Raw genomic sequence first — 12,421 nt, forward strand, 5'->3', positions numbered from 1 at the left:
CAGGCAATGGACCTCTTAGACAAAGCACCTGTATCCAAGAAGTACAACTGAAATCACAGTTCCCACGACTACACGCAGAGAGACAGGGACTACAAACCCACACTGATGAGGGTCAAAAGCATTACCTTGGGCTGGGCAGCATTTCTGCTCTCCCCTACACAGAGGCCAGAACCAAGATGGGAAAGTCTCACACACCCAACAGCTGAATTTTCACAGAACGAGTGGGCCTCCTGCAGAACCAGCAATTCCCAGCAGTGCAGGTTGCTGTGAAACGCTGCCTCTGACTGTCTGCAGATGACTCCCTCTGCCTCAGCAGCCCCTGTGCCTCTGTTCTCTGCAGATTATCTGAGGATTTATTTCCAAGGAATGGCAGTTCTCAGGCGGAACTGGTTATCCGCAGTGCAGCTTAAATGTGTGAGAATAAAAGACACCCATCAGACACATGACTCTTCCCCTGCTCCCTTCCCAGGCTCTAGCACAGGAGCAGACAGACCAGAAGAACAAGACTACCCTTGGGAACAACTGAGTTTGACACAGTAGTTCATTCTCTTTCACCCCAAATAAGCATCTTTCACTGCAACAAATTGGCAGAATTTGCAGAGCTGTTGGAATTTACTCCGTGGTGCAGTTAAAGTGGCAAAACTGAAGTACAGGGCAGGTATTTGATGCATACTCACTAGCATAAAACATTAATTTACTTAAAGGGGGGGTATTACCAAATAGTTACATTGTTTTGGTCTCTTTACAAGATGCCAAACTTTTTTGATTACTCTCACTGTCTTCAAACCCAAGAGATATGAACCCTGCACTGCATTAACTGACATACTTGAAAACTAATATATTGTAAATAAAACTAACAGACTAAATTATCTGCCTCAAAAATACCCCCAAACCCAACTAAATGTAAACAGGCTTCTGTTGTTTGGGTTTTTTGTTTGGAGGGAGCTTTTGTTCGTGATTTTAGGGGACTTAAAAACATGAATGTCTTGCAATCTCAAAAAACATCAGCACATACAATCAGCTGGGAGTAGATGTTTGAACTTTTGTAAGGTCACAGGTATTCACGTCACCTTCAGCAATATCAAAGTTTCAGACTTAAGAAGAACTTTAAATCATTCCCATCTTTTCTTTTCAGTTCAGAGGCTTCCTTCTTGAGCTATGATAAGAACTAATCTCAGTGCTGGACAAAAGAATAAAGTCTGCAAGTTCTCATCTATCCCTACTAAGGTCTATTTAAGTGCCTCCTACTTTGGTACAAGCAACAAATGTAATTGCTTCATGGCCTGCGGGTGTTCATTTAACAAAAGAAGCTTTTGTGAATAAACCACAGGTGTTACCTTTCTTGATTAAAGTGAAATATGATGAAAGATTCTACAATATCAAATGACAAATTTACTAAATACTGATTAAATTGCCTTATTTAAGTAAATTGCATCTAGTTAGGATAAAATACACACCATAGAAATGCAGGAGTTTGTTTTATCACTCTATACTTAAAGTCTCATAACTACTCCTTAATCCTTTATTTATTAATTCAGAACCAAGACCGAAATAATGCTTAACAAATAGTTTTTTTAATGATCCAGTTGCTCCAGGCACTGTTCCTGTAGGTTTATCATAAATGTTGTTCATATTAAGGCTGCCATCTGTATAAAACCCAACCACATTAATTAGCTCAATGTTCTCAAAATCAGGGTAAGCATTTATATTTACTTTTTTGTGCTGAAAAAGCTATGAAATGGTAGGAACCACATTGGAACTTAAAAATTATAGCAGATGTTAAATCAGCATCTTCTGTGTATGCTTAAAAGGTTGAACTACCTGGAATTTAATACTTCTTAAAAGAATATAACAATGAATTTACCTTAAATTTATAGGTACTTCCAAAGAGTTTAGCATTTTCCCTCTACTTGCTGAACAGTTTAAGCTGCTTATGAATAAGACATAATGTACTTGACCCAGTTTGTTTAAAAGCACATATTAAAAAAAAGACATCATGATGCTGGTCCAGATTGTTATTAGTGAGAATGACAATGAAGCACTAATGTATTTTATACAGAAATCAAATTTGTTGTGATTACATATTTATATTATGAATTCATTCTCTGTAGTGAGACATTTGTAATTTTAATAGAAGATTTATAAAAAGGTAAGATATGAAGACTTGTCTAAGTTTTGAAATTAAATATTAACCAATATTAAAATCACATAACCTCCAGTGTTAACTCGCACACCACAAGGGAACTAAGGAATATTAACAGACTTGAATTTCTGAGACATTTTTCTCTACCATGCCAGCACACCAGTTGGGTGTTGTTCTGTAACAAAAGTCTGGGTAAGCTGTCAGAGTGACCTGTCAAAGCATTTGTTGGTTATTTCAATGTTTGGGGTTTAACCATAGCTGCTTCTTCTAAACTTTGGGTAATGTAAGAGTAACTGCTGCTGTTCTGAGCTTAACTACTTGGACCTTAAAAGGTTTGATCACAGCACTCACAGCTTGATGGGAGAAGTTTTCACATCAGAGATGTTTATGCCAGTCAAATGAGAAAAATACCTGATTTCTCTCAGTATCACTTTTTACCTCTTCCAAAAGTTTTCAACTGTGTTAAATAATTCAAACACTTGCATGTGTTGTTTATTGATATATATATTTAATGCTGAGATCTAGATCATATTGTTAAATACACAGATCTCAATTGGCTGGAAAAGCTATATATCTGATTTCAAAAACCTCTAGCTGCAACCCTAAATTTAAATTATTAGTCATCTTTCCTTTTCTAAAACTATTATCAGTTAAAGTTAAAACTAACCTGTTCATGTTCATAGGCCAAAACTTTCAGATCCAAATCTCCTCGCTACATTTAGGAACTCCTGAACAAAAATTCAGAATATGTCTGAGATGCATCAGTCCAGACTCTTATCAGCCTAAGATTTACAGAAGATGAGTGTTTTGGAATAAAATATTGATTACAAATCCATCAAAGATTACTTAACAGTTTGCAGAGACCTTTCTGACCACAATAATTCCAAAAGACTTGATCTTCTTCTCCAGATAACAGATGATGTAACAGGGTCACCCAAAAGTAGAGGTCTGAGAACAAAAAACCCTGTGGGTGCAAACCCCAACTAACACAGAACCCCATCATCATCACTGGCATGCCCTGTACCTGTACTCACTCTGATCTGCAGTTCAGCCTGGGAGAACAATGGCTGAGAAATAACAGCATCAGGGTTAAGGAATCTTGTCTGCCAGCTCCATCAGAAGTGACCTAAAGCTCTCCTACACAGCTGGTACAGTCAGACTGAAGTTCTGCTCAAAAGCTTTAGTTGAGTCCCAAGCAGTTGGTTTCACCATCCTGAGCAGCTTCCTAAAAGTTATTATTAAACTTTGAGCAGAGGAATAACAGAATCATAAAATCTTGAAGGTTCAAACTGGTTTGACCAGCACAGCCAAGGCCATATTACAGAGAGGAAAAACATCTAGTGCCGTAAATTCAGAAATGAATGCCTTTCAAACACCTTTCCCTCAAATCCTGGAGGAGGTTTCTTTCTGGTTTCGCTCCGGGGTGAAGTGGCTGAGCAGGGGCAGCAGGGCAGTCAGAGCCTGGGCAGTGCTCAGCCCACGCTGGTGTCACCAGCCTGTTCCCAAGGCCAGCTGCTGGGGTGCAGCTGCCTCCTCTTGGGCACACAGTGAGGAAGAAAGAGCTCTTCCAGAAAGGTGTGGGAGACCTCGTGGGGGTTCACTCAGGAGCCTCTGGCTGTGTCCCCGTGCCCAAGCTCTGCTGCAGCCATGCCCATGTCTGGCCACCCTCCCTGACCCCACAGGGACCTGGATAAGCACTGGTGAACTCTGATGCTACATCTATGTTCTTGAAATACCAAAACCAAAACTGCAAAGGTACAAAGACCAAGCCACTTGGGCAGAAGAAACCCTGGAAATATTGGGAATTAGACTGATAAAATTCTTCGTGTTTCTTTTCCCTTGAATAATTTAGTTTTGACAAATCAGAATTTTGATTTAAAATGACTTCTCAGAAAATTCAAGATAAGCATGAGTCATGAACTCTCTGTACTGGGATACAGAGCCATCTGCAGACCAACAAATATGCCAAATTAGCTCTCCTCTCCCACCAGACATTTAGCACAGCTGCTGGTTAGAAATATGGCATGGCTTTCTCTTGAGCCTCTAGAACACTTAGAACTAAGGAGGACAAAGAAAATATCTTACTCATTTTCCATGTCAGCAACTACTGAAGCTTACTCAGTGAAGTACTAAACCATGAGTGTAAACATTAAGATCCTTAGAACAAAGGGAAAATAAGTGGTGTTTTAATTAGGTTTATTTTTAATTGCTACTTAGGATATTTTAAAGAGACTATCCAATGGTACTGAGAGACTGAGTGCTCTGAAATATCAAACCACTTTCCAGTGTCTTGCACAGTGTATCCAAAACATGTAGAACGGGGCAGTGATTACAATACTGTGCTGTTTGCCTTGACATTATGTTATTCTTAGTAGCCACATCATATTCTTACTGCATTTGCCAAGAACTGTTTAAGAGTTAATAGCACTGTGCAGGGCCACTTCTGTGATGTGCAAACACAGTGAGATGCATTATCTTGGGAATTCTGTTAGCTCTGGAGCTCCCCACAGGATGAAGAGATGCCATCTCCGCAGTGAAGCTCACTTTAGCACAAGGCAAACACACTCCCCCATCAGCCAGGCTGGCAGCATTAGTGGGAGCTGTGATTGATCACCAGCACAGTGTTGCTGAGATATGGATTTGTATCTCAGCTTTTTATCACTGTGACTTGCAAAAGGCAGTTCCTTATTTACAGACTCTGCCTCTATTAAGTGACATTATTAGGGACTACTTTTGTTTAAGTGCCCCAAAGGCTCAGCATATTGGTGGTTTATGACATACAAGCTGTTTGATTCTGATGGTTTACCCCTCACTTTTTCAGATTGTAAATACGAGCTGCAGCACAAGAACATATGGTACGTAAAGAAATTAAAGCTAAAGTAAATGGCATTAAAACAAATTCAAATAGAGCAATAGGATACTCAATCTGAATTATAAGTCTGTATTAAGATTTTTTTAAACAGGAAATAAAAGCCTAAATATGAAAAATAACCTTTCAGCTGTTTTTTTGGGGTTTTTTAAGGACCATTTCAGGGCTTTACTAGGATTAATTTCCTTATTAATCCTCATTATTTACATCCATATAGTTAAATGAATAAGGTATTTTTTAATAAGTGAAACTAGTTCTGAATACATTAGTTGTTTACCTTTTTAACTTCTGGGTTCACACCACATTGCCTCTGATACAGCAAAAATACATTATGCATTCTTAAACATTTATTACAGCAAATACACTTGCTTCTATTTACAAATACACATTTAGCACAAAACCAAAAAGGAGCCCTGCAATACTGCCAGACTAATGCTTGTATTCCATACTGGATATCAACAAAAAGGAAAATTGCCTTTTCCAACCCTTGTAATACTATAGCAGCTTATTCAAAAAAGGAATTTCATTATACTTCCATGTAAATAAGATTTCCCTTGTTGTTCTACAGATAAACTCCAGTCTTTAGCATATGAAGCATCATGCACCATAAAGGGTCCAAAGGACGTTTCTTATATACTTAAATTGTAATTTAAGCACATGCTTAGTTTATGCCACTCAGTTTTATATGTGGCATTAGTTCCATCAGCCTGTAATCCAACAGCTCCATCAAAGACAGTTTTTTTGATGCAGCTTTACACTTAGTGCACTGACAAAAAAAAATTTATCACATGATGTATTCGTTCAGTTAAGCAGCAAGAGTATTTTAACTGCCACTGCTATATGGAATTTCTACTCAACTGAAACACCTATTTTCAGAACAACTTCTTCATCTTATGTGTGATTTTTTTTGTCTGTTTCTTTTCATTATATCTTGGAAGGTTGCTTTGTTGTGTTTGGATTTTTTGTTAATCTACAGGTATCTCCTTGGTTGTTTGCAGCAATTATGTATCTCATCTGTGTAATTTACAGAGAACAAATTGTAAACAGAGTTCTCCATCCTCCTACCTACATATAAAGGCATCCTGAGAAGTACATTCATCAATGAACCAGCACTGGAAGTAGGATCTGATTTTAGCATTCTCTTAGGCTCCAGAATAAGAATTATGTGTGGCAATACTTTTAGGCACAAAAATACCTAACTTAAAATCTGTAAAATACGCCGATATTAACATGATGCAGTCAATACAGTCTAAGCACAATTCCTACTAACATGACTCTAAGGATTCTCCTTTTAGGGCAAATCTAAAGCAGCTGCTTACAGGTAATTTCACCCTCAGCTGCATGAAGTACATTGTATTGCCATTACTCTCCCATCTCCAGGAACTGGCTAACTGAGAAAACCTATCCACTAGCTGGCAACCACCAGCACAGAATGAAGCAGGGGTCTGAGCTGCCTAATTTGGCAATATTGCTGGCATCTGATATTCGTATTTACTGTGATAAGTCTGCAAACATGACAGGAACTCCCCGAAACAGGAGACAAGCCTTCAAGGAAAGCTGAACAGTTCACCATAATAAAAACAAAGACTGCTCTGACCTTACACACTTTGGAGTCACAGCATTCACACACCTCTCAGATTTCCCATTTGAAAAAACGCAGTTAGTAGCCAGATATAAAGTGCAAAACTCATGACACTTACTAGGCTTTGCTCACTTAAGGAGCGGTACCTTCCCCTGGCAGACAGATCTTCCTGGCAGCACTCTTGGCCATTTGCAATCATAGCCCAGGCCTTTCTTCAGTTTGGACTATCTTTTTTCCAAAAACCCACCTCAGGCAAGTATCAACAACACAAACAGCCAGTTCCCTGTACATCTGCTGCTGTTATTTGCTGTGAAGAATTCTGTGTTTGAGTTAAAAGTACATAGCACAGTGATTCATTAAAGTAAGGAACCTGATTAGGCAATTGCCTAAACATAAACACGTATCATGTTTCCCCTCCCCAGCAATTTACTTAGTGAATAATCCAGCCTCAGTTATGAACATAAAGTGCAGATATCCATGTTGAGAATGTACTCTTCTGTAAAGGAAGTGTCTCCTGAACAGATGGAAAGACCTACCTCTTTACCAAGCACTAAAGGTAGAAGGAAAACAGGTATCAGACACAGTGAGAGCATTTCCATTTAGATAATTTCTCCTCCTAGATACAATTTATGATGTAAGAATTACAAAAGCTTGTCACTTTGCTGTATTTCCACACATTAGCCTTTAGGAGAACAGGAAATGGACTCTGTATTCTCCATCCACTCTTTCTCCTCATATTTTGGCTTTAAACTGGAGACAAGAAATCCTGCACTAGGGCAGAAACTGTTCTGCTGAATATTCATTTGGTTACTTAAGTGTTTCCAGAAAAGCTGACATCCTGTTAAGTATAAATCTTTCCCAAACTTCGTTTTCAAAACTAAGACAAGTGAGGAACAAGATGCTCAGAGAAATTCAGTTTGTGTCTTCTGTCAGTGTACACAGAATTCAGGTTTCCATCTCAGGTTGGTCTCCTCTGGGAAATTCATATTCCATCACAATTACAAGCTCCACCAGAGCTAGAGAATTTCAGCTTGGTACGAAAGGTGGGTTTGTGTTCTTTGGGGTTTTTTGTAGATTTTTCCTTGGTTAAATGGTTAACACAATTTAATTTTTGTGGAAAACCTAAATGTTCTGTCCTCCCCTTCAAAATGTAACAGAGAATGAGTTCCTTCTTTGTGCCCACAAGTGACCAAAGTCTAAGAACAGGAGCTCCAATAGCACTGGCATTAGACCCAGAAGGGCAGATGAGAGGCAGGTTCCCAAGATATCTTGCCTCAACACTGGAGTGGAAGAAACAAATTCAAAGCCCCAAAGCAGGGCATGAATCATATTCTTACTTTCTGGTGCTAAACAAAATGGTGACACGAATTTTGCTTTTACTAAAGACAAACTCCACTTCAGCTGCTTAATACAAATGAACCAATGGCACCTGGAGGCTCACTGGTGAAGGTGGCTGCCTTTATGGAAGAGAAACTCTTACAGGATTTATGTTGCACAAACTGTAGCTGCCTGTAAGAAGTGTTCCATAAAATTCCCCACCTTCACAGCACAGGACTTTAGCCAGATGCTCACTCTTCTTATTCTGAGGATGAAGTGGATATGAAAGGGCAAAATAACAGCTTTGTCTAAAGATTCAAAACACCTGGGAGCATCTGATGGCTGAACAGAGATAACAGTCAAACACATCACTCGGACAAGAAAAACCCTACATTCTTCTGTGATCGTGATTCCTGATGATTTTTCTAATGACAGCCTAAAAAGAAGTTGCTAAAAACATTTTCTCACAGATCTTCCCAAACTTCTGTGAAGTCCATCTGCATAAGGATAAGTGAACATTGATATTATTATTCCCTTTCCATTGCATCACCTGACCTTTTGGCCAAGTTAGGAGAATTGCTACTTCTCCAACCATATTCAGGAACATTAAAATAATGCTACATTGCAATATAGAGATACACTAAAGTATAATTTTGAAAGGAAAATCTGCAAAACTATTGCAGAGTCAAATGTTCACTTCTTAGTGTTTGAAATACCGGAACAATTTTGCCTGAAAAAGCACTTGCATCTGTCATCTGTACTGCACTTTATGCAGAGAATTTCAGAGTATTCTTCCAAGGAAGAAGAACTAAGCAAAGGGCAGAGCAAAAATATTATCTGTCTACAGTTCCTACAGACACAAAAGGCAGAGAAAGACAGCTTGGCACACACAATCTAAAAGTACAACATTTTACTGTACATATACAAGAATAATAATTTATTGATGTCATAATTTATGATTTCTGATGATCCTCAAATATTGCAAATCCTTTACGGACTACCAGGCCTACTTAAGTAATCATTAATTTACATAGTAAGAAACTCTAATACTTACATAGCTGTGACTCTTAAGGAAATCTGAAGGGTTGCTTGTGCAGACTTTATCCCCTTCCAAGCCAATTACTCTTTTACAGATATTTGATTTGGGGTCATTTGGGCTTTTCACAATTACAATATCTCCTCTGAGAGGAAAAAACAGAAACAAAAACAAACAGAAGAACTCTAATTACAAACTATTTGGCTGAGTACATGGGCATCCATGTGTCTACTCCAAAAATATTCACACACATTTAAGATAGTCCCTTGTGCTGAAAATTCTTGTGTACAATTTTGGTTTCTTCAGTTTTACTCAGGTGTAATTTCACGGAGTGTTAAAAGTGGACTGAATTTTTGTTATTTAGATCATTTATGAAACATTTAAGACTACAACCTGGGGCCAGTAATACCCATAGTTGGTTTTCAAGACCAAACTGCTTAGAGAAGAAGTTACATTCACTCAATAGAATCATTTATGGGGAGAAAAAAAAAAAAAGATTTTTTCTATTTTTTGGAAAAAGCTGTGAAAGTGACAATAGACTAAATCCAAACTGAATTCTGCCAAATTGTTCACTGGGCTGTATGTGCTGGTAACTTTAACTTCCATCAGACACAATGAAAAATTACGATTTAGAAGCAGAAAAATACACAAAAAATAAAGGACAGAATTGACAAGCCCTGGCAAACAGAATGTCAGATCGGGTCTCAACAGAGGAGCGTACTTTCGAATGCAGTAAAAGTGGCGGCTAAGGTTCTCCGAAAAGACAATATCAGAGTTTTGAATGGTTGGTTCCATTGAAGGTCCAGAACACTGCAAATTAAAAATAAATGAGAAAAAATTACTATTTCGAACTACTTTTAGCTAAAATAAACTTTTATTTAAATGATATGCTGATAAATTAGAAAAGGTGTAGAGAACTAGAAGTGAGCTCCTCCAAGGCAACACGTGATGCATTTAAAAGCTGAGGAGAGCCTCCAGAGCACCTCTAACTCTGTTACAGCTCCATATTTCCTTGGGATTGGTCCTGAAGTGCACTAGGTGCTACGGGCCCTCATGGGTTCATTTCAGCACCCCATCTCTAGGAAATTTTTAGGAGCAGTGTTCAAAGCCCTGCCAGCTTACCCCTTTCTCTGTAACACAGAATCACCACAGAAGCTGCAAGAGCAGCTCACAGCCAAACTCCCTCATGTCCAGCAGCAGTATCTGCTAGGTTAAGGACCTGGGGAGGAGGGGCAGGGAGCATAAATCACCCAGAAATCTGAAAAAAAAAAAAATTTCCTATTGGTGAATCCAGTCTTTCTTGAAGGACAGACTCTCTGCAAAAGGCTTAATCAGAAATTCCCATTGACTTCAGTGATGCCTCAAGCAATAACACATCAGAAAACATGAATGTTGAAAGTACAAATAACTTTCATAAAGGCTGGACCTGCTTCCCATAAATTGTGTTTAATAAAGAAAATTAAGAAACCTGAAATATTGGCATCATCACACATAACAATTTCAGTATTACAGTTTTATCTTCTTTTAAATGTCATGAAAATGAAGAGTTACCACAACAATTCCTCCAAGGTACTCAAAGGCACAGTGTGCTATGCAGCCATATTGCACAGTGTACCCCAGAAATCGGAAGGTTTTTCCTAGGACATTGCGAAGCATCCTACAGTGGTACGTTGTTCAGCTGGTTCTACAGCAAAACAGAAGAGTATCATTTATTTGATAACAAACAATCTAACATTTACAAACCTATCTTTTGTGTGTAACAGATGGACAAGATTAAAAAAAAAAAACCAACAGTGTAAGGAAACCAACAAATAATCAGATGTACCTGTAGAAATAAGGCATCAGGTCTTTTTGTTCTCAGCTGCAGCACAGTGGTGTAACTTCTGCAGCACATTAGTCTGTAAACATTTTCTGACCCCCTTCCCCAAATATTCAAGTCAACTCTGATTAGGAGATCCAATTCTGGCAATGGTAATCCAAATAAAGTATTTCCTTAACCCAATTTGATGGTTACATATATTTATCTTAAGGAAGTGGAAAACAGATATACTGAAGTAACTGAAGAAAGTTCTACATTCTGCAAGAAACCTGTTCCCCTTAAACTCAGTGTTGCCCTATAATGAACTAAAACCACTGCAAGATTTCCCTCTTCTATTAAGATGTCCCAATATAGTTTGATAAGCAAATGCACTATGTTAAAAAGAAAAAAAAGAGAAAAATGCTGTGTAAAATATGCCCACTTCAAAATGAAATAAAGACATCTCCTTTTATTTTTCATGACATTTAGTTAATTAAAGACAGGACTTTAAAAGTGCCTATCTTTATTTTTACAACTCTCACTAGAATTTAATGGAATTTTGCCTGAATACATTCAAAAGACAACCATTATTGGGAGCAAATATTCTCTACCAAGTTCATTTCCTTGTTCCAAAAAAGATGTACTTTTTTTATTTACATAAACTTCTCTGGACTAGAACAGCTTAAACCAAGCTGTGATTCAACATTCATAAGATTATCTGACCATTTTCACAGTAATGACCCAAAATACAATTGAAAACAGAAAAGTCTTGAATTGTATCCTTAGCAAAAGCAGCACCCAGCACACTGCAGGAACTGAAACAGCTCCTCTGGAAGGGGAGTGCACTTTCAGCAGAATTCATTCTGGAGAGGCAGAGAAGGGGCTGGCTCTTCCCAACCTAGTGCACTATGAAAAGCACCAACCAATGCCTTACTCTTAGGGCCAGACACACTGTGAGCCCAGAAATGTGGTACAGGTGATAAAAGGAAGGTGGAGGGACAGCAGATGAATGTTAGTTGCACAACTAGTGCGAATGCATGACCATAACTATGTTTTGAGAGAAGTCCATCATCAATACTTCTTAACAGCACCTGCTAGAAAGGAAGCGTCACATTGCTTCTCAGTTCGGGTAGACAGAAAAGTACTGCACAAGCATCCTCTAGTTTTGCTCCATGCTATTCAGAAACCTTGTATTAATATATAAAGACAGTAGAGAATTTAGGCACCCGTGAGCATTGCAGGTAAAAAGGAATTGTATAAACCATGCGTTACAATGCCCAGAGTACACAGATCAAATTGGGACAAATAAACAGTAACAACATCAAGAGAATATGCAAACGTCTCATGCCAACAGCTGTCAGATTGTAACTAAAATATTTTTATTATGAAACTACAAACAACTGCTATACAGCTCAGAAAATAAGTTTCAAAGTGATTGCAAGTGACTTCCTTTCAGATTTTGGATGACACAAACTTAGGGATAGTTACCCTGAACATGTGTTTCCCTGTGATGTTTGCAAGTAGATTTGTGAGCTATTCAAGGAAACCCACGGTTCAGAGTGAGCTTTGCCTACTGCTAGAGCTCTCATGGTAAAAAACTAACCACAAGGACAGAATATGAGTGAAGAGCTCTCAAATTTTGTTCCCAGTTCTCTTAAAATAAAATTCTTAACTCC

At 38.2% G+C, this 12,421-nt stretch overlaps 1 protein-coding gene across 2 annotated transcripts in view; it reads right to left on the reverse strand.

Annotated features, from left to right (window-relative positions):
• IMMP1L (inner mitochondrial membrane peptidase subunit 1) overlaps window positions 1–12,421 on the reverse strand; it is a 32,510-nt gene that overhangs the window by 8,143 nt on the left and 11,946 nt on the right. For both annotated transcript variants that reach the window (XM_082284503.1, XM_082284504.1), the window contains exons 2-4: window positions 10,499–10,631; window positions 9,669–9,757; window positions 8,966–9,092 (exon numbers count right to left, since the gene is read on the reverse strand). In XM_082284503.1, coding sequence (XP_082140629.1) covers window positions 8,966–9,092; window positions 9,669–9,757; window positions 10,499–10,603 — 321 coding nt within the window. In that variant the 5' untranslated portion in view covers window positions 10,604–10,631. The remainder of the gene's footprint in view (window positions 1–8,965; window positions 9,093–9,668; window positions 9,758–10,498; window positions 10,632–12,421) is intronic.

This window comes from Coloeus monedula (assembly GCF_965178545.1).
Source record: "Coloeus monedula genome assembly, chromosome: 6".
NCBI lineage: Eukaryota > Metazoa > Chordata > Aves > Passeriformes > Corvidae > Coloeus > Coloeus monedula.